Source organism: Cucurbita pepo, chromosome LG18, assembly GCF_002806865.2.
Source record: "Cucurbita pepo subsp. pepo cultivar mu-cu-16 chromosome LG18, ASM280686v2, whole genome shotgun sequence".
Classification (NCBI taxonomy): domain Eukaryota; kingdom Viridiplantae; phylum Streptophyta; class Magnoliopsida; order Cucurbitales; family Cucurbitaceae; genus Cucurbita; species Cucurbita pepo.
In genome coordinates this window covers 7,107,704-7,133,155 of record NC_036655.1, presented here as the reverse complement: position 1 = coordinate 7,133,155, position 25,452 = coordinate 7,107,704, and the positions used below count along the sequence as shown (strand labels likewise).

General features: G+C 37.9%; 4 protein-coding genes across 7 annotated transcripts; 3 read left to right on the top strand and 1 right to left on the bottom strand.

Moving 5' to 3' along the window:
* Positions 1 to 121: 121 nt before the first annotated feature.
* On the bottom strand, positions 122 to 6,738 carry LOC111780701 (uridine-cytidine kinase C-like). 2 transcript variants are annotated; one of them, XM_023661175.1, is made up of 12 exons: positions 6,083 to 6,734; positions 5,447 to 5,801; positions 4,417 to 4,531; positions 4,029 to 4,224; positions 3,812 to 3,925; positions 3,549 to 3,722; positions 3,040 to 3,234; positions 2,232 to 2,354; positions 2,047 to 2,159; positions 1,194 to 1,317; positions 582 to 857; positions 122 to 502 (listed from the first exon to the last, which is right to left on the bottom strand). In XM_023661175.1, the coding sequence occupies exons 2-12, from the start codon at positions 5,784 to 5,786 to the stop codon at positions 278 to 280; spliced, it is 1,995 nt and encodes a 664-aa protein (XP_023516943.1). In that variant the 5' UTR covers positions 5,787 to 5,801; positions 6,083 to 6,734; the 3' UTR covers positions 122 to 277. The 2 variants fall into 2 exon arrangements, with proteins under 2 accessions (XP_023516943.1, XP_023516944.1); XM_023661176.1 differs by lacking the exon at positions 122 to 502 and having other exon boundaries at positions 738 to 991; positions 6,083 to 6,738.
* Positions 6,739 to 7,755: 1,017 nt separating this feature from the next.
* On the top strand, positions 7,756 to 11,640 carry LOC111780700 (serine/threonine-protein kinase 16-like). Its single transcript, XM_023661174.1, has 6 exons — positions 7,756 to 8,153; positions 9,246 to 9,388; positions 9,791 to 9,934; positions 10,201 to 10,386; positions 10,552 to 10,676; positions 11,087 to 11,640. Exons 1-6 carry the CDS (start codon positions 7,940 to 7,942, stop codon positions 11,307 to 11,309), a joined length of 1,035 nt encoding a protein of 344 aa, XP_023516942.1. The 5' UTR covers positions 7,756 to 7,939; the 3' UTR covers positions 11,310 to 11,640.
* A 2,939-nt stretch (positions 11,641 to 14,579) lies between these two features.
* Positions 14,580 to 17,534, top strand: LOC111780698. Of its 3 annotated transcripts, XM_023661173.1 has the most exons (3): positions 14,580 to 14,643; positions 16,201 to 16,283; positions 16,843 to 17,534. In XM_023661173.1, exon 3 carries the CDS (start codon positions 16,845 to 16,847, stop codon positions 17,307 to 17,309), a length of 465 nt encoding a protein of 154 aa, XP_023516941.1. In that variant the 5' UTR covers positions 14,580 to 14,643; positions 16,201 to 16,283; positions 16,843 to 16,844; the 3' UTR covers positions 17,310 to 17,534. The 3 variants fall into 3 exon arrangements, with proteins under 3 accessions (XP_023516941.1, XP_023516938.1, XP_023516939.1); XM_023661170.1 differs by lacking the exon at positions 14,580 to 14,643 and having other exon boundaries at positions 16,087 to 16,274; XM_023661171.1 differs by lacking the exon at positions 14,580 to 14,643 and having other exon boundaries at positions 16,111 to 16,288.
* Positions 17,535 to 19,017: 1,483 nt separating this feature from the next.
* Positions 19,018 to 24,215, top strand: LOC111780692 (pentatricopeptide repeat-containing protein At1g18485). The gene is made up of 3 exons (XM_023661163.1): positions 19,018 to 22,473; positions 22,554 to 22,627; positions 24,111 to 24,215. The coding sequence occupies exon 1, from the start codon at positions 19,037 to 19,039 to the stop codon at positions 21,980 to 21,982; it is 2,946 nt and encodes a 981-aa protein (XP_023516931.1). The 5' UTR covers positions 19,018 to 19,036; the 3' UTR covers positions 21,983 to 22,473; positions 22,554 to 22,627; positions 24,111 to 24,215.
* The last annotated feature ends 1,237 nt before the right edge of the window (positions 24,216 to 25,452 follow it).

Here is a 25,452-nt window from a genome sequence, read left to right as displayed (position 1 = left end):
ACTATGGTTAAAATAACTTATCCCACAATATCTGCTAGTTGTTACCATCGATATATTAATTTATTAATTTAAATGTTTTTTCGGTGTCGATATTCCATCGATATATTTATAAGATATAAACTTCGGTATCAAAATCTATATTTTAATCTTATTTACTGAGCATTTAGAACACCAACGTATGTCATAGCTGAAGCTTTGCCTTCTGTGGTGAAACAGAAGTTGTCACAGAACAGAATTTGCCGCCATTTTCAAACCAACTGGGGGTGATCACATTGAATCATTTCTGAGAATTCAGGCTCTTGAACAAAAGTAAGCCTAAACTACCAACTGCAAGTGTTAGTAAAACTGAGGTGCTGATGGATTCAAAATCAGCAATCCTCCACCTCCCATCCTTATCAGCTTTCCCCCGGCGAATCTTCTCGCTCGAGCGCTCTCGGAGAAGATTGCTCAAATTGTCGACTTGGAGGATGATTTGGCGCTGCCCCCGTGCTATGTTTTGTATCTGGAAAGCACAAGTATCATACTAAAAATGTATGAAACTTAAAACCAAAGAAGAAAAGAAGTGATATTCATCAAAATACCTCTTCCAGCAAGGGAGATTCCTTGGCCAATTGGGATAATGATGAAGAACTAGACAGTAATGATCCGGTTAAGGCGCCGTTACTCAAACCAGATATGAAAATCGAAGTCGCTCCGGTACCGTTGTTGTTTGCATCAGATTGTGAAGCCAAGTTCTGCTGGCTAGCAGAAACTTTTCTAGTACAGATCTTGGAGTTCAGCTCTTCAATGCGAGTTGTGAACTCATCCATTCTCTCACTGAGGGTAGAAATCTGTTCTGAAAGCTGAGTAATAGCTCCCTGAAAGATTTCGAGATCGATTTCCTCTACTCGTTCAGAGATATTGTAATGGATACTTATCTATCCTTCCAATCAGAAGTTTTTACCAACACGTTCAACCATTTGGTTCATTTGAAGTTGTTTGTCAACATGTTCTAATGAATTATCAAATCACATTCAGATCCAGATTCCTACCTAAAAGGTATCACACTAAGACTAAAAAGCCTTGGACCGAAAGAGAAGTTATCGTTCGACGGTTCATAAGATTCATCATCTTCCTCAGCTATCCTATCTCGTCTGCTTTACGGGTAAATAAACCATGTGAATAAAGCTTTCTTGATGCAGAAAAACGTTTACCTGGTTAGAGACTCCTGCAGGGGAGTCTGGAGCCCTCACATCAAATCTCCTACTATTAACAGCAAGCTTTGTCAGCTTTGACAAGGTCTTGTCCCTCCGATTGGATAATGATTGTGATAAGCCACTGGAAATGATATCGAATATGAAAAAGGATACAAAAATACGTAGGTTTCATAAGAATCCAAATGAACAATTAAAAATCTCTACTTTTCAGTGTTGCAACAATAAATAAGCTTGATTTGGTACAGACTATAACGGCCCAAGCCCGCCGCTAGTAGATATTGTCCTCTTTGAACTTTCCCTTTCGAGCTTCCCCTCAAGATTTTTAAAACGCGTCAGGCTAGAGAGAGGTTTCCACACCCTTATAAGGGGTGTTTCGTTCTCCTCCCCAACAGAAGGGAGAGGTTTCCACACCCTTCAGTGCCCAACGTTCTCACTAGCACTCGTTCCTTTTTCCAATCGATGTGGGACCCCCACCAAATCCACCCCCTTTGGGGCCCAGCGTCATTACCGGCACACCGCCTCATGTCTACCCCTCTTCGGGGAACAACCTCCTTGCTGGCACATCGCCCGGTGTCTGGCTCTGATACAATTTGTAACGGATATTGTCCTCTTGGGACTTTCCCTGTCGAGCTTCCTTCAAGATTTTTAAAATGCATCTAGCTAGGGAGAGGTTTCCACACCCTTTTAAAGGGTGTTTCGTTCTCTCTCCAACCGATGTGGGATCTCACAAAAACTAATTCTATACAGGCGATTATAACATAACAACATTGATCAAACAGAGAATAATTTCACAGATTTTTTTTTCCCGGCAAGAAGTATTATATCCAACAGTTTGAAAGTAGGATGATACCGGTTAAGGTACTTGTTTCTCCAATCTGCAGAAGCTCGGGAAAGTGCTTCCTTTGGACTGGAAAGTGAATCGTCATCTATGCTGAGCTTGGTCTTTAAATCATCTGGCAAGGCCTACAAATAATCTCATTAGACTTACTGAACAGAGAACCATCTGCTTAATCTGTTGGGTTGTAAGTATCTTACTATAACATCATCAACAAGCTTCTCAAGCTGTATCTGTTCTATATAAGTTCGAGGGATATAGGAACCATCCAAACCCAACTGCTCAGCAATATATTTAACAAGCATCCGATCTTTTCCTTGCACCTTTGTCCACGTTCAGCAGGTTAGTAGTATGATAATACGAACCTGCTCAGTTTAAAAACAACATAATTTCTACACAAAATTTAGATATCATGTATGGGACGTCAATATCCAGGTGACTGAAAAAATGTGGCTAATGACCGGTCATCTTGCTAGCCGCACGTTTAATTATTCGGAAAAAACTAACTAAAATTGTAAAATCCCACGTTGGTTGAAGAGAGGAACGAAACACTCTCCCTAGTAGACGTGTTTAAAAAATCGTGAGGCTGACGACAATACGTAACGGGCCAAAGTAGACAATATCTGATAGCGGTGGGCTTGTGCTTTTACAAATGGCAGAGCCAGGTTCTGGGGGCCCAAGGGGGTGGATTGTGAGATCTTGTATTGGTTGGAGAGAAAAATGAAACATTTCTTATAAAGGTATGGAAACCCTCCCTGGTAGATGCGTTTTAAAAACCCTGAGGCTAACGGCGATACGTAACAGACCAAAGCGGACAATATCTGCTAGAGATGAACTTAGGTTGTTACAAAAATCATATATTTGGAGGGGGGAATATTGCCTCGTGCTAATATATGTCATTCCTAGAAGTCCCTACATTATTAATCTATGAATGAAAGATGAACCGCATTGCAGAAAAAGGCAGACTATTAGTCCTAAAGCAGTATGGATAATGATTACAAGATGTACCTGAATATATTTACGGTTAAGTTGCTCCAACCAATCAATCTTTATACACACCCTATCATCAGAGAATATATGGCTGCTTCGTTTAAGAATGGTTGCAATTGTGTATCCGAGTGCCATAAGCCCTCCAAGAAGGCGTACACTAACTTCGAAAGTAATTCTAGGTGATATAATGAATGGAATATCTGTAACCCACTCCTGCAGAAAAGGGGAGAGAAAATAATATATGTCCATATAAGCAGCCAATAGGTACCTATGTGATAAAATGAGATTATAAACTCTACCGAGACAACTACGTGGTATGTGCATTAAGACTCGAACATAGATGCAAGGAATAATCTCCATTGGTATGAGGCCTTTTGGGAAAACTCAAAACAAAGCCACGAGAGCTTATGCTCAAAGTAGACAATATCATACCATTGTGGAGGGTCGTGATTCCTAACAAAACACACATGAAATACAGGCAAATATAGCTTGAAAGAACTCGGTTATATAGCGTTCGTTAAAGTGACCTCAAACATGAGACTGTATTTGCCATCCCTATTCCTCATCCTCAGATAGGATTGGCACACTTCAGGATCTTCACCAGGAGGTAGAAGATAAATGTCATAAGTTTCCTCAGTAAACTCCTTGTGATTTTCGGATATAACAGCCTTAATTTGTTCCACAGGTACTGCTTTCGTTGACTGTAACCAGAAAATGAACCCAGCTCAGAGTAAAACTCTCATGATTTAGACGAAAACGAAGTAAAGTTGATGCAGTTAACCAACTTAACCTTAAGAATGTAAGTAGGATTCTGGAAACCAGTAAAGGGATTGAATTTGTTGATAATTCTTATATGGGCAGTCTGAAGATCTGGCTCAATAAAAGCTTTATACATCGGATAAACCTGCATCCAAAAAAATTTATATGAACCAACGACAACATTTCATTACATGTGAATGGTGACAGAACCAAACATTTGAGAAATACAGCTAAAAGAAAGGACACACCGTTTCAGAAACTTGATGTATTATTTCTTCTGGCTCTTGGCCAACTCGCTGAATATCACGCAGTACTCGTTTGACTAAGTCAAAATGAACACCGCCAGTAATTGATACACGAAGATCTAGCAATGGACGTAATTTCTCACTTAAAGCATAGATACCCTCAATAATGACGATTCGTGACATGGGGACTTCAAGAGTCCTGTTAGTAGCACTTGAAAGTAAGAACGTTAAAGGGTAAAAGATAAAGAAATGTTCTATTGGAGTAAGCACTAAGAGAAGATGGAATACTAGATTCACAATCCTTTGAGACAGAAGCTATAACTTTGAAAAGATTTGATGTAAGACGTAAGCATTTAAGCCTCTAAATGAAGCCAAAATTGACCAACATTACCTATAACCCGCGCGACTGCTAGTCTTGAAATCATAAATAGGAACCTGGACAGATTTTCCTTCTCTTAAACCATGAATATTTTCCAGCAATGTATCATAATCTGTTAAGCGTGGATCTGGTGAAAAGGGGATCATTAGAGATTTCCACTGACTTCAATTGCCAGAAATAATTGGAATGCATACTTTCTAAAAGGAAAACAGAAAGAGCATACTTGAAGGATCACTATATATGAGTATTAAGAATGAAAGTTGTTTATTGTAATCATTCTGCTAAACTCCAAGGCTACTTAGATATTAGATGCAGGCTAAAAAACTTACGAGAAGCTTGTGGCTCCATGATTTTGTTGATGGCAATGGAAAATTATAAGTTTCCCTGCCACCTCAGTTTAGGGAACAGAAAAAAAAGAAAAATGCAATCATCAAAACCCACCGCTAGCATATATTATCTTTTTTGAGCTTTCTCTTTCGGGTTTTTCCTCCAGGTTTCAAAACGAATCTATTAGGGAGAGGTTTCCACACCCTTATAAGGAATGTTTTGTTCCCCTCTCCAACCAATGGGATCTCACAATCCACCACTTGGGGGCCCAGCATCCTCGTTGGCACACTACCATTTGTAACAGCCTAAACACACCGCTGGCAGATATTGTCCTCTTTAGGTTTTTCCTTTCGAGCTTCCCCTCAAGGTTTTTAAAACACGTCTACTATGGAGAGGGTCTAGCCCTACTCTAACCAGTGCCTCACACCGTCCGATAACTGGCTCTGATACCATTTGTAACAACTCAAACCTACCACTAGCAGATATTGTCCTCTTTGAGCTTTAAAACGCATTTGCTAGGAAGAAATTTCTATACGCTTATAAGGAATGTTTTGTTAATTGATGTGGTATCAAAGCAGGAAGTATGAAGTACTGGAGGGCTCCGAACCAGTGTCACAAAATTGTAAACCATAGGTATATAACATATAGCGCTCTCGTATTGTTAATATTTTGACCGAAATTGAAATAATGAATGGTCAGTAGAAGGAAACAATACCATCAAAGTTGTCATCAATGATACGACTGGAATCATTGTAGTTATCCATCGTGATAACAGCAATGCTGGGTATAAAGTTAAGCACCTTCTCAGTAAACACAGTCTTCCCAGCTCCAGAGGGCCCTGCCACTCCAACTAGAATTATCCCATCATTCTTCTGAGACAACAATTGGCACGCACGGATTACAATGAAGAAGCCTTTCTCAAATGAAAGAGGATCTTCAATTGGAAGAATCTCATATCGATTCGAGTCCTTCTTCTTAACTAACTGGACTTGATCTCGCAATAGTCCAGAACGCCTCCGAGATGATTCAATGCTAGAAGACGTATCTTGAGCCATTTAGATGTTTTTTTCCTGTTTGATGCAGAACGATCAAGCGCATAAGATATGCTAAATGCACTTCTAAAACCAGAAGAACCAATTCAACAGAACTTCCATTTTGACCAAGAATTAATACATATTTCCGAACAAAGAGTATAAAGAGTACTAAATTTGACACATAAGAAGAGAATAACTACACATACCCAGAACACAAACTTAGCAGAAATATGAATCAAAGTCCAAACAAAACAACATAGTAGACACAGATTAGAACAAATTTAACCCACAAAAGAGAAACAAAAGAGCAAGCAAACCTTCTGGAAGAAAGAAAAAGAACTATTCTCAGTATAATAGTCGGTGCTCTTGAATTTCTGACGCTGCTGCCTGGTTTCTGAAGATCGAACGAATGGCGGAGCACTAATTATTGGGTTATCTCAAGTGGGGTCTTTTTCTTTTCGTAAATGGGTTTTCCTTTTTTCATGAACATGAATGGCGGGACGTCTGAATGAGAGGACGTGTGGTCCGATTCCTTGAACTAATGGGTCTCAAGGAGCATGAGCATCAATACAAACTAGGTGGTTAAAAAGAAACAAGTAGATTAAATCAATAAAAGACGGTACGATGATAAGATTGAGAAGCATAATATCACCGCGATCAGCTGAACAAAAGGAGGCCAGGTGGAAAAAGTTACAAACGAATTCAATTCGTTGCTGTAAGTGATTCGAACAGACTTTTCCCCGCTCAATGAGTGTGGAAGGGACTTTTCCTTCAGCCCCATGTGCGAGAGGCCGTGGCAATGCAATCGCCAAATGCAGGTAAAAAATCGAAGGATTGAAGAGGGAAACATTACCCAACTTCATATGGTGTAGTAAAATGACAGCTTAGATGGAATCAAATGAAAGTCTACAACGATGAACAGTTTGGATGCTTGGCGCGAGCCTATCATCGAACAGGCTGTGTGGACTGCTACAGAGATGATATCAATACTCAAAAGATCACCAAACTTTTGCCCGCCACTGTTGGAGACCGCGCCAGCCCTCAATTAGCTTTTACTTGCAGCTACTAATGGGTCAAGATCATCTTTCTTGAGCTATTCCAGGACATCCCCTGCTGGATACTTGTAAGCGGGTTCTTGACTTTTTTCTTGCATCACATACAATCTCTCAAACATTGCTCTCAAAACTCTATTTTAAAATCTTTAGAGGCTCAAGCATAACGTGGCGCGACGCAAGAATGAATTGACTTAACTCACTTTTTTGCTAGGAAGTAAGTGCAGCACAATCGCAAGTCAGCTATCATCAAAAGGGCTATTGTGAAAATTTTGCTAGGGAGTAAGTGCACCACAGTCGCAAGTCAGCTATCATGAAAAGTGCTAATGTGACAAGTAGGTTTCAACGGTTGAACATAATCTTTGTAAACTCGATAATTTATAAAATAAAATAAAAAATCTAATTCACGAATTAACTATTAAATAATTTTATCAAAATTCACACATTTAAACAATAAGATATATTTTTTTAATTCTTGTCAATTTTGTATGTACTCATTTTAATAAAATAATTACATTTTTTTTAACTCGTGAGAGGGTAAAAAATGTAACGCTTATTAAAGTTAATGGTTATTTTCTTGTAAACTCTCGTGGGTGAGAGATTTTTACTCCTTTAATTTAATAGACTTAAAGTAAATTTTCCTTCTTTATTTTTTCAGTTTTTACTTAGTACTTATTTTAACAGTGCAGTTAAAATTGAATAAGTCAATGCTCCAGCTATTTTTAATAAATTTATAAAGTTTTCGGAAAATAATAAATAAATATATATATATATATATATATGAAATGGTCGATTTATTTAATATTTTTTTTTTAATGTTTAACGCATTAGTCCATAAATATTTTGTAAACAAAATACAAATATATTAAATAATTTAGCCTTGTAAATACGTTATTGTAGTTAATTAGTAATTGCCATTAAGAATATATAATAAATTAGAACTCAGCTGTCCCAGATATGGATGTCAGTTCAAATCACAAAATCACAAAACTTTGTTTCTCATGATTTCAGGTGTTTCAGATCTCAGTTCGGAAATCTGATTTGACATTTCTTGATTCAGAGGCGGAGTTCGAGGCGTCGGTGAGATCTGTATGCATTCTTGAAGCTCAGATTGAAGAAGAAATGGGCTGCACATTTTCTGGATTGAATGCTTTCTACGATGCCGCGAATAGCGGTGGGGATGTGTGGATCAATGAGAACAGGTTTAGAATCGTTAGGCAGCTCGGTGAAGGTGGCTTTGCTTATGTTTTCCTCGTCAAGGAGGTGCTCGCTGATTCATCTTCAGACTCTGTCCGCGGTGGTTTGCGCAAGAAATTCGACTCCGCTCATCTATCTGGTTTCGACTTTCTCTCCCTCTCACGCGCACACATTATTTGTTTCTTATTTTTTGTTGTGCTGACTGTTTACGAACTTCTTGATCCGCGAAATTTGATATTGCATCTTCATCGATAGGTTCATTCCGAGCGAAATAATCTAGTTATGTGGTTTTATGATTTTGGCCGATTTGCGTTTGAATCTGAATCTGAATCTATGTCAATGGTTTTTCTTAATCCAGTATGGCATTCGCACGGCCGTTTCGGTAGTTCTCCAGCTGATCTGAATGTATAACGAAGATTTCATTTTGATGTTTTCTAATTAATTAAAAAAACGAAGTTGTTCATACGACTCTTAAATTTAAGTTTCAAAATGTAAATGTAAGCTTAAGTTGTGATTCGAATTTCATTTTTTTTTAATCTTCAAAGAGTTGTAGGCTGCTACGCCCTCTGCTAATTAAATCGTGCAAGCACGTATCTTCGTTTTTGTATTGAATACGATGCAGCGGCTACTTACTTTTGACTAAGAAATTGGGGTTTGCTGCTGCTGCTGCTGTCTCTCCTCTTTGATAGTTTATTAAATTTGGTATCTGTAGTGATGTTTTAATATATTTAGTCTTACAACAGGTATTTACAATGACTAATCACTTGCTCTCTCGCTTGTTTCGGATGTGGATGCTTCATCTATGAATATCTTCATAATTGGGTTCTGCTGCGATCTCCTCATAATTAATTTATAGATAATCATGTCTTCATTTTTGGGTTTTACCTCCATCTTAGAAATAACGGACATAATATGTGAGATCCATCGGAGAGGGGAACGAAGCATTCCTTGTAAGGGTGTGGAAACCTCTCTATAGTAGACGCGTTTTAAAACCATGAGCCTGACGGCGATACGTAATGGACTAAAGAAGACAATATCTACTAGTAATGGGCTAGGGCTGTTACATAATATGATACATAATATTTTATATTTGCAATCATTCTTGGACCAAGATTGAAAGATTTGTTTCTTCCTGGATAGAAGTGTTACGTGCCATTCTAATGAAAATACATTTTCAATTTCCAGGCTAGTCAACCAACTAAAACCAGCTTTTGTTGCTTTATTTGCACAGATGATGGTTCATACGCATTGAAAAAGGTGCTCATTCAGAACAATGAACAGCTGGAATTGGTGAAAGAGGAGATCCGTGTTTCATCTCTGTTTAGTCATCCCAATCTTCTTCCTCTTCTTGATCATGCTATAATAGCTACTAAGGTGATTGTCAAGGCCCTCGACTTAATAAAAAAAAATATTATTTGATGAGAAAAGCAGTAAAATCCTTATGTGATCAACCTTACCTCTATTTATTCTACTCTTAAAGCGAATTGCATATGAACATACAATTCCAATTTCCTTGCATACATTGAGAATATTGTTTGGAATAATTGTCATCTCGAAAGCATTTACTGACTTGAAAATGAAATTTATCCTCGGTGTACACTTTACCTTTTTAGTAAAATTTGGGTTCATGGTTCTATCCCCTTTTGTTTATATGTCGGTGGCATCTGTCCATGGTGATGTACACTATGTGTGGTTATCTCTGCTATTTTATGTCTTCCTCTCAGTGTATTCTTATATGTTTTCATTTATATTAACCATTTTTGTATCAATGGTTAGCCAACTCAAGAACGATCTTGGCACCATGAAGCATACTTACTATTTCCAGTACATTTGGATGGAACATTATTGGACAATGCGGAAACCATGAAAGCAAAAAAGGAGTTCTTCTCAACATCAGATGTTTTACAAATATTTCGACAGGTAACTTGAAGTTTGGAACTTCAAATAATTTATCTTATCTTTTAACATTTTTAGGGATTGTTTTTGTTGCATCATAAATTCTATAATGTTGTTCTTGTCATGGTGTTCAACCGTCCTCTGCCGGATATTTTAAAAGGTCCTAATCTATTTGAATTTTCCATTGGCCTCTTCTACTTCTTCCCCCTTCTTTAAACACGAAGAGATTATGGTATCATGCATGCTTTGGAAAGTCCTTTTTTCTTACGGATTGAATTAATTGAACACAGCTATGTGCGGGTCTCAAGCACATGCACAATTTTGATCCCCCATATGCACACAATGACATCAAGCCTGGTAATGTTCTCATAACATATAGAAAGGGCCAGCCTCCTCTTGCTATATTGATGGATTTTGGAAGTGCTCGACCTGCAAGGAGGCATATTAGCTCTCGTTCAGAAGCACTGCAGTTACAGGTTACCTCTATCGCTGTTCTTCCTTCAAGTCCACTACAGTTAAACCGTATCAGTTTAGACTTCTGCCACATGAAACTTTCCAGATAAATGCGAACTTTTTGCACTTCACTCTTAAGTTAGATAAAAATATAAATGAGCTGATAATTATCATAATTTGCTGTGTAGGAATGGGCAGCCGAACACTGTTCTGCTCCTTTCCGAGCTCCTGAGTTGTGGGATTGTGCCAGCCATGCAAATGTTGACGAAAGAACTGATATCTGGTCATTAGGATGCACTCTATATGCTATAATGTGAGCATCAATTTTTTACCCTGAAGTTGTGATTGTTTTATGGATTTTGGTATTGTATGCACGTGCCACAACTTATGTAAATACCTCCCATGCATGCTGCAATGCTGGAATTCTGTCTACTCGTCAACCCCTCCTAGTTTTGCTCCCTTTTTCTTTCTTTCTGTTATTTACACTAGAATAAATGTGGAGATGGCAGAAAACTGTAAATCATGGATATAGNTCTCATATCTGACCATTGTTGTTTTTCTGTTTCTTTCTTTTTCTGCCATGATTGCCTATCAATCTCTCTCCGATTTTTTCCTTTTAATATCTATCATATTTTAGATTAGATGGTGGCTTTAGTGAATATATTCAACAAGTTATAAGAAAATTTTGTCGTCGCTAATAGACTGTACGTCTGTTTATCATAGGTATGGTGTATCTCCATTTGAATACGTGCTTGGCGAATCTGGAGGAAGCTTACAGTTAGCGATCATAAATGTACAGATCAAGTGGCCGGCTGGGCCAAGTCCTCAATATCCCGATGCTCTTCATCAGTTTGTGAAGTGGATGCTTCAGCCACAGGCTGCAGTCCGTCCGCGCATTGATGATATTGTAATTCATGTTGACAAGCTTATCTCAAAGTTCAACTGAGACATAATGGAAATGAGGCAAACATGGGATCCTTATTCTCGTTGGGAGTTAAATTACATTGAGCCACCTGGCTTTTCATGGCTGACAACTGGCATTACTTGCTGTGGAAATAAAGCAGGAGCTGTTCCTATTCCAATGTTATACAGTTAATCGTCATAGTATAGGCAATTGCTCAATGTTCTTGGACTATCCATGAGAATCATATAGCTATAATATTTTTGTAATTTATACAACTACAGATTATTCTCATCTTCTTGATTATAGTTGCAGAAAATGCACCATTGTGCTACCCACATAATTTATGTTTCTTGAAGCATATATTTGTCTTCAATAGTTTCCTGAGCCTAATATCGCTCCCTAGCATTAAATTATGCTATTGTATGAATGTATATTGATTGAATTACCTCGATATATCATTCAGTGCTTTAGCAATTATTCTTTCTTCAGCTTTGCATCACATTAAATTTAGCATCAGGTCATATCTTTCAGACTAAATGGTTACATGATACCCACTAAGGAAAGCTGAGGTCCCAGAAACTTGAATTTGTCTTAAATGGATTGATGATGTACAGGTCTCCATTGAGGACTTCAAGTGTGTTCTTCAAGAAGATATTTGATTAAAAACCTCGTGTACTGCAACAAGAATTGGAATATCACACATGAGAGGAAAAGATAAATCCACGGAATTTACGCTGTACTGCAACAAGATCAAGTGGGTAAAACATAATTCTTTGTTTTGCTTTATTTCCTGCCATATTGATTGTATGTTGCAAATAATTTGGGTTCTACACGGGAGTGGGAATTTCTTTTTATAATATTGATTTGACTAATCTTCAAAGCTACTGTCACTACAGGAATCAAATAAGGGAATTAATTCTCCACTTCCCAGCCGCCCCCGTACCCTTGGAAATGTTCTGGATGCCAAGCCACTGCATGCTTCTCTACTCTTGTTAGTTTACAATAATTTGACATTCAAATAAATAATAAATAGATGTTTTAGATAACTGTTTGCAAATTTAGATATGCTTTTAAATTGCACGGCTTTGAAGAATATTGTTGAAATGAAGGTGAGTAAGAAGTGAAAATACAGTATTCATAAATGTTAGTTTCTGTTAAAAATTCTCTTGGAATCTAACGAAATTCTGACCAATGTTTTGGATTAAAAATATCCTATCTTCTAGCATCGTTAACAATTTATTGCTTAGTTGGATGTTTAGGTATAAATTAAGGTGAATCCCATTTTATAAGAACAAAGCAAGGGAGAGATGACAATTATATGGAAAGAGTTCTTGCAAGGGAACTCTCCCATCCCATATATCTTTGGAGGTTTCGCCATTGTTTTTGGAATCACTTCTGCTGTTCTTTTTTTCCTTGCTTGCTCTCACCAAATGCAGATGCGAAATTCTCCTATCAACGACGACAAAGAAAAAGCAAGCAAGAACACAGGAAACGAGCAGTTTGATACTACTCCAAATATAGCCGTAATCATGGCTGGGGATGATCATCCCAGGTACATGGCAAAGCCTGTCTCTTTTGTTGGGAATTAGTGAGTTGATGAGCGTTGAAGAAAGAAAAGTAGAAACTGTTTGGTTATAGTGAGATTCATAGAGAAATGTATGGAAAGTAGTGTCATAAAGAAGAGAGATAAATTTTCAACTATTTGACCTAAGAACTGAGCTCTTACTCTAAGAAACTTTCTTCAGTTTTGTTGTACTAATCTATTTCTGATTAAAAAAAAAAAAAAGTGATCTTCTTTAGGATTAGTTCATCTCTCTTACTCGAAAATTAAGTCCCATAGTCCTGAAATCAGATGGCAACCGTAGTTTACAGAGAAACATACTACATGCTCATGAGAACCCAGAAGGTAACTTGTGTCAGACAAACTAGTAAGTGCAGGGGCCAAGTGGCCTTTGCAAGGTCCTCCCATCCCTAGAAGCAGATATCTAGGCAGCAGTAGCGACCCAAGCCAGCACAACTATTTGACAACAGAGAACATTCAAACCAAACCATCATTTGGGAGGGGGGGGTTGTGTGTGTGTGTGTGGTTGGGGGAGAAAGAGAAAGGGAGAGGGAACTTACAATCCTCTGCAAAACCCATCACCTCTAGACTTGGTTTCCCCTTGAGGAGGTACAATTGGAGGGTATGGCTGATATTGACCATGTTGCATTGGATCACACACAGGTGGGGCAACGGCTGGTCCAGTATCTTTAAAGTATACTACGGACAATAAATTCAGAACAGACTTTCCTACAATAATTGGTATCTTCCCTTTTTTCTTCCTTCAAAGATAACTACTGTAAACAAGAATAAGAGAGATGAAAAGTTGAAAAGTTACCCATTGCTTGTCTGAAAATCAAATTCATCTGGCATGAATAGTTCTTTACTTTAAGTGGATTTCTTTCCATTGAGCATCTTATCTTGCAAAAGCAGCTACAACTAATGAACAATCATTGGAGGTTGAATGTGCATTGAATTATGCAGGATATAGAACAGGGTGAGGACTCAAGTTGTTCACTTTTGCATATAAAAATTACGATTGCTTATGGAGTGGTTGCTTTGCATTGTAAATTTCTACATCTACTGACAGAAGGATACAATGTGAGCAGTTGTTTGTGAGGAAAGAAAATAGGCAGTTCTCTTGAATATTAGGTAACCTGCTGCATCACAGCAAGACACCACCAAACTTAACTCCAACTGCATAACAGCAAGCGACATTCGTAATACTGCTGCCTCAAGGAGGATATGTGTGAGGAGCGATGCGAACATCGACACGTCTTAAGGGGAAATCCCAATTTCCTCCTCGGCAATGGTACCACCCATAGCCTTAAATATGTCTAGTTGATATATTTGTAGTGTTTTGTTCAGATTTATGGCATATATTATAAACTTGTTTGTGGAGTAGTACGTCTATAGAGATGGGAATAGGGCAAATCTATGAGCAGGAAGGACAGGTTTGAATTTAGGTCTATTCTTGTACATGCCTATGTTGAATAATCCAAGCCCTTTAGAATAAATTAAGTAGCCACTCTCCGTATAAGAATGGATTGTATCCAAGAAAACACATGGGTAGGGGGTTGGGAACTACTTAGAATTGTGAGCTAGTTCGGTGAAAAATGACAGAACAGACATATTTGGAGAGACATAAGATCATAGTTAAAGATACAATTGTTGGCCATGAGCTTTTAAAAAGTAACTATTGGCCCAAAGAGAACATTATAATAATGAATATCCAAAGATTTGGACAACTTTGAATTGTCTTTTTCAGTTCTTCAACTGCAGCCATTAAGGGCAGAAAGTTCCAACTTGCATGTGGTGCTAAGCTACTATTATAAGGTACTGCTTGTATATTCCTTAACAAAATACTAAAAATGGGCCTTCTCAGGTACACTATTTGTTTCCCCTCCTCTCTCTGTACTCACAGAAAAAGATGAAGTAAGAAGGGAAAAAGAAAAGTTCCTGTTCATTATAATTTAAAACAGCTCGAGTTCTGAACACTTCTCTGTTATATTTGAACTGAGATTTTCCTCAAGTTACGTGAATTTTGAGCCATATTTTAGTATTAGAAAAGAAAAACTTGGTAAAGATGATATGAAGATATAAAGGGGGAGTAAATGTCGAGATTTCGAAAAAAAATGAATGGGGCTCCTGTAATGTGCCAGCGATACGAAGATATAAACACCAGGGGGTGGATTGTGAGATCCCACATCAGTTGGAGAAGAGAATAGAACATTCTTTATAAGGATGTGGAAACCTCTCCCAAGCAGATGCATTTTGAGAGAAAACCGGAAACGGAAAGTCTAAAAAGGACAATATTTGCTAGCGGTGGGTTTGGGCTGTTACACGAATATTGTTTGACGACATTGTGTTGATTACAAAACCATATCTTGGATTCTCACGTGGAGGCTGTGTGCGAAGGGCAAGGTGCAAAAAAGGACAAACACCAAGAATGATACATGGGCCAAACACTGTCTAGTGAGTCTGCATAATAAGTCATGGTGAAAGGGGAAGAGAGTGGGGAACAACTAAGCCATGTTTACGAGTGAGGGGGGCAAGGGATGGCCAAACCATCTGGATTTTTGAACTCTTAACTTCGTTTTGTTCCTGTCCTTCCTATCAATGAGGTCCCCATTAATAGGACTACTCACTTACCTCAGCCAAATGATGTGCAACAAAAAACCAGCTATTCTTTTGTCTAAACTCCAAAACTTCAAACGGACCCTTGAATGCAACATTTGAGTTGTTTTTGTTGGTTTAATCTTGAAAACCAACCAAGTTTTATCTGATACAACACAAGAAAATGATACCCATTTGTTCATCTTTATTGATTCTTTACATTCTTTTCACATGGAGGAGAGAGAGAGAGAGAGGAAAGCATGAAAAAAGAAAACTGGTCATTTCAAGAGTGAATGCAGAAGTAAATTATGGGAGCTGTCTGTCTGATAACAGTTATTTCACTTATGAACACTGTTTCAGAAGGAAGTAGCAACAATAGCAAAAGGACATTTGCTTCCTTTCCAGTTCATTTCATTAAAGCTTTAATTAATCCTTGAAACTAGAAATGACATTTTCCAAGGAGCTGGATTGCCAATTGGGCTATGGCACACCCATTTTTATGGAACCAAATAATTGAGCTGAAAAAAAAAAAACACAACCAAACAAACAAACAAACAAACAGGAAAACAGCCACGTTCATCAACCTGAAACATGAGTCACAATCCTGCTTTCTGAGGCCCTGAACCTGCAAATACAAAGAAGACAGAAAAACCAAAAAAAAGCAGGCAGATTTTTCTTTTCTCTTCTTTTTCTTTCTTGTATGTGACAAATTTTCTGAGTTGTTTGCTCTGTAAATCTAACTCCTTGTTGGGTTTGTTGCATTTTGTTCTTCCTCAGGGTGAAAATACATTAAACAGGTAAAGAAAACAAATGGAAGAACCAAAAGACAGAAAGGAATAAGAATTCTGAAGGTGAGATAGGTAATGTAAGGGTTATGAAGATGTCCATTTCCATGCTATTTAAGAACATAAGTCTTATATTCTCTCTAGTTTTGTAGGGCTGAGCTAACCCATCTCTCTGCATTTAAAGCTACCTCTTCTAATAATGATAGAATGCAGAGAAGAGTTAAGATGATTGCCATCTTCTGTGATGAACCAACCCCCCCATGTCCTTTCAAATTCAAGAAACTTTAGCATGTTTGTATACCTTTTGCAATAGGAAGGATTTCTCTTTCATGGACACCTTCTAGCTGTCTTCTGCTCAGTGAAAAAGTCAGACAATTTATTTGCCTTTGGATTTCCAGGTGGTGCAGTGAGGGTTTTTATCTCTACCCATTAAGAACTTGTGTGTTTTTTTTCATGTTTTTTTAAAAAAAATTGGGCTTTGTAGCTTTCATATAATTAGAGAAGCCTGTTTGGGTCAGAGAGGTAGCAAAAGGGTATGAATGGTTTCCTCAGGTGTCTAAATTCAGCCTTCCCCGATTCTGTTCTTGTTCTTGTTCTGTGTGTTTCTTAAACTCCTCGAATTGCTTGTGTCCAGTTATGGAGCCATCCCAAATGTTTGGAGTTTCAGAAGAATGTCACAGCAGTGAATCTGGTTGGACTATGTATATTGGATCCCCTGCTGCTGCTGCTGCTGATGGTTCCAGTGATGTTGATACTGGTGCAGCTTCTGATGAAGAAGAAGATGAAGAACACAAAGGCTATTATGATATTAACCAAGATGACAGCGATGACTCCATGGCTTCTGATGCTTCTTCAGGCCCAAGTCATCAACAAAGACGCCATCCATTTGGAGGGATGAAGAATCCCCCCCATGCTTTGCTGCCTCTCTTCACCCACCAGAACAAGCCAAACTCATGCTTAGAAACCAAACCCAAACCCAAACCCAAGAAGCCATTAAAGAAGAAGCAAAGAGCTGAAAGAAAAGAAGTGAAAGAGCCAAAGAGCTCAGTTCAGAGCAGCTCCAAGGCAAGAAAGAGCATCTGGATGGGTAAAAGAAACTAAGGGGAAGAAGCACAGTTCTTCATTTCATTGGGTATTTCATTTATGTTTGTTCCTATGTTTTCCTCTACTTATGTTCTGTGGTTCCTGTTCTTTTTGTGTAACAAGCAGCCATTTATTTACAACAATCCAGACAAACAAACTACAGTGATCCATATGAGCTTCACATTAGCCATTAATGGATGTTTTTCCTTACAGAAACTGAGCTTCTAAAGAACACATAAATGGATGTTTTTTTTTTTCTTCTTATTTTTCTCCATTGCCCTCTTTTCATTAAATAAAAAAAGTATTATTATTTTCAAAAAAAATTTAAAAATTTGAAAACAGAGAATTTTACAATGATAGGTAAGAAAAAGTGTTAGACACTCCCACATGGTTGAATGCGATATTATAGTTTAAAAACAACTACGACGATCTATGTGACTTCTATATTTATAGATTGCCGTCACATCAAAATATTTTGGTAAAAAAAAAACGAGGATTAAATATTATAAAATAATAAAATGAATTTTTGAGTAATGTTTTTTTTTTTTTAATATTGTTCCATATCTTAGAAGGCACATTTTGTGATTAATATGTGATTAATATGTGGTGAAGTATAAGAACAATATTGTTGACACAATGATTTATTATTCTTTAATTTTATTGATTCAAAATTTAATGTGTTAATATTTTGGTGAAGGAAATAATATGTATGCGAAAAACGACGTGGTTTTGTGTCAGAGAGAAAATTGTTGGTGCGCACGTGGAGAGAGAGTGGGTTTATTTTTTTTATTTTAAAATTTTAAAATTTAAAAAATAAATAATAATAATAATAATAATAATAATTAGGAGAAGGATATTGACAAGTGTGCAGAAAAGGGGGCCAATATGAAGAGCAATGCTTCCCCATAACCCTACAACTCTTCTTAAATGTGCCTTCTTATTTGCACCTTTCACTCCAATAATACTCTTTCCACTATTTTTCATTTTTTAAATATATATGTTATTTTATATTTTATTAAAAAAATTAGATATTCAAATATAGATAAATATAATTTTTTTATTAGGAGAAAATATATTCGTGTTAAAAATAAGAGAGTAGAGTAATTATCGGAGTCAATAGAACAACGAATGAGAAGTAAAGATATCCACTATTTCCGTAGGGGTAGGCCCCCGTGGGGGACCTGCCCCGAATGGAGTGGACAGAGATTTCTCCCCATTAAATAAACGGGGATGGAGGTTATATTCCCCATCCCCACTTCATCTCGTCTGTGTATATTATTTTATACCCTAATTTTTTTTTTCTTTCAGTGTAATTTGGAATTTATTCCATTTTAGTTTTTGTATTTGAATTTTAGTTAATGAATTTTCAATAAAACTTATTTTTCTAAATTTTTTAAATTATTTATGGGCCTTCCATAAAACTTAATTATTATTTAACCTAAATAAAATTAAAATTAATTTAGAAGGAGGCCGGGCCCAAATCATATTGGAAGCATGGCAAAATGATGGGCTTTTAGGCAAAAGCAACTTGCAGGCCGGCCCATATAAAAATCCCAAATTACCCATTTTGTGATCTCATCCACTTTTGTGGCCCAAGAAGTTCAGTGTTCACACATTTACCCCTTAATTATAAATTATTTACCAAATTTACACAAATTTGGTAAACGGATGATCATATTTTATAAGAAAAACTCAGAACAATTTGCCAATTTTCCATCACTTGCTGACATCGAGGAGCTTCTTTAATGGCTGTGGTGGCGCCGCCATTCTCCTGCCGTTACCGCGCTCCAACATCCATACGTAAACTAACTCCCACATCAATTTTTAAAAACTCCATTATTTCAACTTCATCTCCAAAATCATCCTTTTCTGTCTCTGCTCAAACCCATCAAGCTCAATCCATCAAGCTGGTTTCTGAACTCTCACTTCTTGAAGAGATTTGCGAGCTCTGTGAAGCGGGTGATCTCAATGGAGCTTTTGATTTTCTTCAGAGAGGATGGAAGAACAATGGTGGCTATGATTTGGTGCAGAGAAAAGAAGCCATGGGTGTGTTGTTGCAGAAATGTGGGCAGTTTAAAGACGTTGAAATTGGCCGCGAACTTGATGAAATGTTGCGCGTCTCCTCTCAGTTCAGCGGCGACTTTGTTCTCAATACCCGTCTCATTACTATGTACTCCATGTGTGGATATCCTTCGGATGCTCGATTGGTTTTTGATCGTTTGCAGAACAGGAATTTGTTTCAGTGGAATGCACTTGTTAGTGGGTATGTTAGAAATGAACTGTACGACGAGGCGATTCACACTTTCATTGAGTTGATATCGGTAACTGGGTTTCAACCTGATAACTTTACACTGCCTTGCTTGATTAAGGCCTGTACAGGGAAGTGTGATGTTCGTTTGGGGCAATCGTTTCATGGGATGGCGGTGAAAATGGGATTGATCATGGATTTGTTTGTGGGTAATGCGATGATTTCGCTGTATGGAAAATGTGGCCTCGTAGACGATGCCATCAAGGTGTTTGACAAAATGCCTGAACGAAACTTGATATCATGGAATTCGTTTATTTGTGGGTTTTCTGAGAATGAATTATGGCTGGAAGCTTTTGGTGCGTTTAGGAGGCTTTTGGAGAGTGGCGATGGCTTGATTCCGGATGTTGCTACAATAGTAACTTTGTTGCCTGTGTGTTCAGGAGAAGGAGATGTAGATATGGGAATGGTAATTCATGGGACGGCACTGAAACTGGGGCTTGTTCGTGAACTAATGGTATGCAATGCTTTGGTTGACATGTATTCAAAATGCGGTTATTTATCACAAGCAGCACTTTTATTTCATAAGATTGAGAACAAAAATGTAGTTTCTTGGAATTCCATGGTTGGTGCATATTCTAGGGAAGGATTCGTTAATGAAACATTTGAACTGTTGAGAAAGATATGGATGGAAGAAGAAATGATCAAAGTAAACGAGGTCACCATTTTGAATTTGTTACCTGCTTGTTTGGAAGAAACTGAACTGTTGAGTTTGAGGGAACTTCATGGATATTCACTCAGACATTGGTTTCAATACGACGAATCGATAAATAACGCGTTCATAGCCGCCTATGCCAAGTGTGGATCATTGAGTTCTGCTGAGCATGTCTTCTCTGGTATGAATACTAAGTCAGTTAGCTCTTGGAATGCAATCATAGGTGGATATGCCCACAATGGTGATCCACGGAAGGCTTTCGATTTTTATTTTCGGATGAGACGTTCGGGCTTCATTCTTGACGATTTTAGCATCAGTACCCTACTATTGGCTTGTGCCCGTTTGAGACATCTACAATATGGTAAAGAGATACATGGATTTGTTCTAAGGAATGGATTAGAGATGGATTCATTTGTAGCTGTCTCATTACTATCACTTTATATCCATTGTTCTAAACCATTCTATGCCAGAACTTTCTTTGAGAGGATCGAAGTTAAAAACTCAGTGTGTTGGAATGCAATGCTTTCTGGCTATTCTCAAAACGAACTTCCAAACGAAGCAATCTCTCTCTTTCGTCAAATGCTTTCTGAAGGACTCAAACCGAACGAGATAGGCATGGCGAGTGTCCTTGGGGCTTGTTCTGAGCTATCAGCCCTGAGTCTAGGAAGAGAAGTTCATTGCTTTGTCTTGAAAAACCGTTTTATAGAAGACAATTTTGTTGCTTGTTCGCTCATGGACATGTATGCCAAAAGCAGCTGTTTGGGACGATCTCAACGAATATTTAACGGGTTAAAAGAGAAAGAAGCAGCTTCATGGAACGTGATGATCACAGGATTTGGTGTTCATGGACAAGGTAACAAGGCCTTGGAGCTGTTTGAGGAGATGCAAAGATTAAATAAGCAGCCTGATAGGTTCACATTTCTAGGAGTTCTCCAGGCATGTTGTCATGCTGGATTGGTATCAGAGGGGCTATATTATCTTGCTCAAATGCAGAGTTTGTACAAACTAAAACCGGAACTTGAACACTATGCTTGTGTGATCGACATGCTCGGTAGAGCAGGTCGACTAAACGAAGCTTTAAACCTCATAAATGAGATGCCTGAAGAACCAGATGCTAAAATCTGGAGCTCATTGCTCAGTTCTAGTAGAACTTACGGTGATCTAGCAATGGGAGAAAAAGCTGCTGAGAAGTTGCTTGCACTGGAAGTAAACAAAGCTGACAGCTACGTTTTGCTCTCTAACTTGTATGCAACAGCAGGAAAATGGGATCTTGTGCGAATGGTGCGACAGAAAATGAAGGATCTCAACCTTCAGAAAGCGGCTGGCTGCAGTTGGATTGAACTTGGAGGTAAAACCTATAGTTTTATAGCGGGTAACGACTTGTCGATTGTCAATTCAAACGAGATTCGAAAGATGTGGAATAGACTGGAGAAACAGATTATGGAAATTGGCTACACACCTGATTCTAGTTGTGTTCTTCATGAATTGGAAGAGGAGGAAAAGATTAAGATATTGAAGGGGCATAGTGAGAAGCTAGCAATTTCTTTTGGCTTCTTAAACACGAAAGAAGGCACTACGTTAAGAATCTGCAAGAATCTAAGAATTTGTAGAGACTGTCACAATGCAGCCAAGTTCATAAGCAAAGCCGCCAAAAGGGAGATCATTATTAGAGATAATAAGCGTTTTCATCACTTCAAAAATGGGATTTGTTCATGTGGAGATTATTGGTAGAGGAAGATCATGAAACTATCTCTTGATTCTTCTTCAAGATTCTCAGATCAGTACCCAGAAAAGGAAATGGGTCAAATTGTTGCAAAATGATCTTAAATTTGCTTAAAATCATAAACCAAGAAAAATAGAATTGGAAGATCAAAATTTGATCAATGGGTTCATCAGTCACTGAAATGAAACTTAAACCCATCAATCTATATTGGGAGAAGAGAATGAAAAATGTGTATTTTTTATAATTATTTTTTAATTTTTATGTTTGAGCCCTTTATAAGGTTTGGCGAGAAGAGAACAATTTTGTAGCACTGTTATTATATTAATTCGTTTCCCATTCTCATTCCCACGTGAAGTTTCGTTCGCCGTTCAGAAAATCTAGAAGATAGAACAGTGATTTGAAGAGCGGCATGCCGTCGTCTGCATCAGCTCCGGCCTCTCCTCCGTCGGCGTCTCATTCGCAGAATTCTGCTACCCAACCTTCCCCGCGCAAACACTTGGTTTGTTTCTTCTTTATTCTCCCTCTCCTTGTTTTTCTGCTGCTTTTGCTGATTCCTTTTGGCTTTCAATGACTTTGCAGGCCGATGCTGCAACCAATAATGACGGACTTTTTGATGCGGACGAGAAGAAACCCGATTTACCGGATCAATTTGAGTATGACCCTTTCTTATTCTTCCTCTCTGTGTTTGATTTGAAGTTTTCCTTTGCTTTTGAAGTCGAAATCGGTACTGTTTCAATATCTCAACAGTTTCAACTGCAGTTCCTTTCACTTCGCGATCTTTTGGATGGTTTTCCCTCCGATTTGTTTGAATATTTTATTGGCGAAATTTATGAATAACGCACGTTTCTGTTCTCTTTTTGTCTCTGCGAATCGAAATTGAACATGAAGTTTTAGGTTGCCATAAGTTGCACATGTTCTCTGTAATCTGCCTTCATAAAACTTTCCGATCCATTTTATGAAAAAAGAGATGTATTAGAAGGGAAAAAGAAAACCCTAGTTTGTTGCTTGCATCATCTCTAGATTTAGTCAGAACTTTTGTTCATCAATGAAAGATAAAATTGGGAAGACTCAGTTTTCCTCAAGCATAAGTATATAAAACTACTACAAATGGAACCTTAGATATTCAAGTTTGTGAGAGAGACATCATTGTCATATTAGCTCTGATTGGGAATTTCCTTTGTTCATCCATGAAATGTGAAGGTTTGAACTCATAACAGTCAGTTCTTGCTCTTTAGTTTGTTAATACTCTGACTGAACAGAAATCATGGCAGTTATCTTTCTAAACCTCCGCAGTTAAGTTATGAACAAGAACAACATCTGGAAGTTGTTTAATCTTGTTTTCTTCTTCTTTTTTTCAGTTCTCGCCTTCATGAAAACTTAGTTACTTCTTCTCTGCTTGCATGATTGAATTTACTATTTTGATCTTTGTTAGCTCTCATATAGAGACCGCCTATTATATTACCATTTGTTATTGATTTTTGTGAGATCCCACATTAGTCGGGTAGGGGAACGAAACATTCCTTATAAGGGTGTGGAAACCTCTTCCTACTAGACACATTTTAAAACCTTGAGGGGAAGCCCAGAAGAGAAAGTCCAAGGAGGACAATGTTGCTAGCGGGGGTTTGGGCTATTACAAATGGTATCAGAGCCAAAGGACGCTGGGCCTCCAAGGAGGGTGGATTGTGAGATCCCACGTCGGTTGGAGAGGGGAACGAAACATTTCTTATAAGGGTGTGGAAACCTTTCACTAGAAAGACAATATTTGCTAGCGGTGGCTTGGGCTGTTACAATTTTAGAGTTCTTGATTTAGTGAAATATGAGGAGACAGTTGAGTGGTGCATGTTTCGTTTTTTTTTCCGATAACCGGAGGCATTGGGGGCAACTCATGGCCTCCACTCTCTCTAACTCCGGGGAGACTTGACCTACCTGGGCTTCGCCTGCAGAGGCAATTATCTGTGTATTAGCTTGTTTAAGCGCTACACTTCGCTTACTTCCAATTATTCGTATATTGAACGCATGCCAATATGCAATAGTCTCCTTTGGATCCTTCGACTACAATATCTAAATTGACAAGGATTTGTTCTCCTTGATAATGATAGTGGTTCAATGTCGTGCTATGTTCTTTATTGTTTCCAGAGATTTTGATAACTTCAATTCCATTGAGAAGTACAAGAAGTATGAAGCTGACTACGCTCAACGCCTAATGGCCAAATACTTTTCAAAGAAAAACCTCTATGGAGGTAGGTATAATTGGTATATCTCTCTATTATATATTTTGATGCCCCCATTCCTGCATATGGAAACATCCACCATTTTTGCAGGAAACATCTATGAAGAGAACACAACCATTGACGACGAGATTATAAAGTCGAGCAGGTATAGTCGAGAATCGGCTTTTCATTTATCCTCGTTCTTGTAATTGTGATGATCATGAGGTGAATTCTGTATGAATCTGTGTTACAGGTGGCCTTGTACACGCTCATTTGCAGACCCTTTGCAGGGTTTTGAAGATCACAGAAGCAGCTGTTCAACATCCACCATGGAAATCCACGGTACCATCTCTAATGGGAAGAATGCTGTGAAGAAGAGTGGATGATATACGTAGGGAATGAAGAAGATGAAGCTCAGTATAGATGATTCTTGGTAACGCATTTTAATTATTTTAAACTCTTTTTTAACTATTGACAAATATTCGCATTGAATTATTTTCATTTACGTTCATCATGCTACTTCTACGAAGTATAAAGATTTGAACCTTCAACCTTAAGAAAAACTATAGACGGCGAGATTCAAATTAAATTTTAAGATAGTGATTAAGAATTCAAAAGAAAGGTCATAATTCTTGAACTGCTCTTCCTTGTATTGCTTTACAAGAAGAAAAAGAAGAGTTCATGAATGTGTTCATGCGTTCTGATTGATCAATCCGTTTTCCGGAGGCATTATTATTATTTCCTTTTTTAATAAAATTTTCTTTTTCCGTTTACCATTTACGTGTTCAATTTTGTAAATTATATATAAATTTAAATCAGTTTGTTGGTGCGCTCATAATTAAATTTCATAGCGTAATGCCTGTAGCGTGAAACCCATGGCGACACGCCGATTCCCTCGCTTCTTCCTCCGCTTTAATCCCATCCCCATACAAACACAAAAAATCCATTTCTATTGCTTTCTTCTTCTTCTTCTTCTTCTTCTTCTTCTTCACTCAGAACCTCGACGGAAGCGGTGATGGCGCACCGGTTTGATCGGAGTGGATCGCCTCGATTCTGTTGCATTCTAAAACGCCGTCTTCTAGATCGAACCACTCTGGACAATCGTGCTCTGGCAAACACGCAGAGAGGGGATCTTCGTTAGTAATCGCAAATGGCAGAAAGGAGCATGGAGAATAGCTTTTCTTCTCGTTTCACCGGAGCAGCGAACAATGGAAGTGGCAGCTTTTTGGTGATAATTTTCTACCTCTAATCTCTTCATCTTCTTCTTT

Coding starts and splice junctions, on each gene's coding strand:
- LOC111780698 (XM_023661173.1), top strand. CDS start 16,845: ATGGAGCCATCCCAAATGTTTGGAGTTTCAGAAGAATGTCACAGCAGT.
- LOC111780700 (XM_023661174.1), top strand. CDS start 7,940: ATGGGCTGCACATTTTCTGGATTGAATGCTTTCTACGATGCCGCGAAT. Junction 9,389..9,790: donor ATGCTATAATAGCTACTAAG/GTGATTGTCAAG, acceptor ATCAATGGTTAG/CCAACTCAAGAACGATCTTG. Junction 10,387..10,551: donor CAGAAGCACTGCAGTTACAG/GTTACCTCTATC, acceptor TTTGCTGTGTAG/GAATGGGCAGCCGAACACTG.
- LOC111780692 (XM_023661163.1), top strand. CDS start 19,037: ATGGCTGTGGTGGCGCCGCCATTCTCCTGCCGTTACCGCGCTCCAACA.
- LOC111780701 (XM_023661175.1), bottom strand. CDS start 5,786: ATGGCTCAAGATACGTCTTCTAGCATTGAATCATCTCGGAGGCGTTCT. Junction 3,926..4,028: donor TACATCAAGTTTCTGAAACG/GTGTGTCCTTTC, acceptor TTTTGGATGCAG/GTTTATCCGATGTATAAAGC. Junction 2,355..3,039: donor TTAACCGTAAATATATTCAG/GTACATCTTGTA, acceptor ACGTGGACAAAG/GTGCAAGGAAAAGATCGGAT.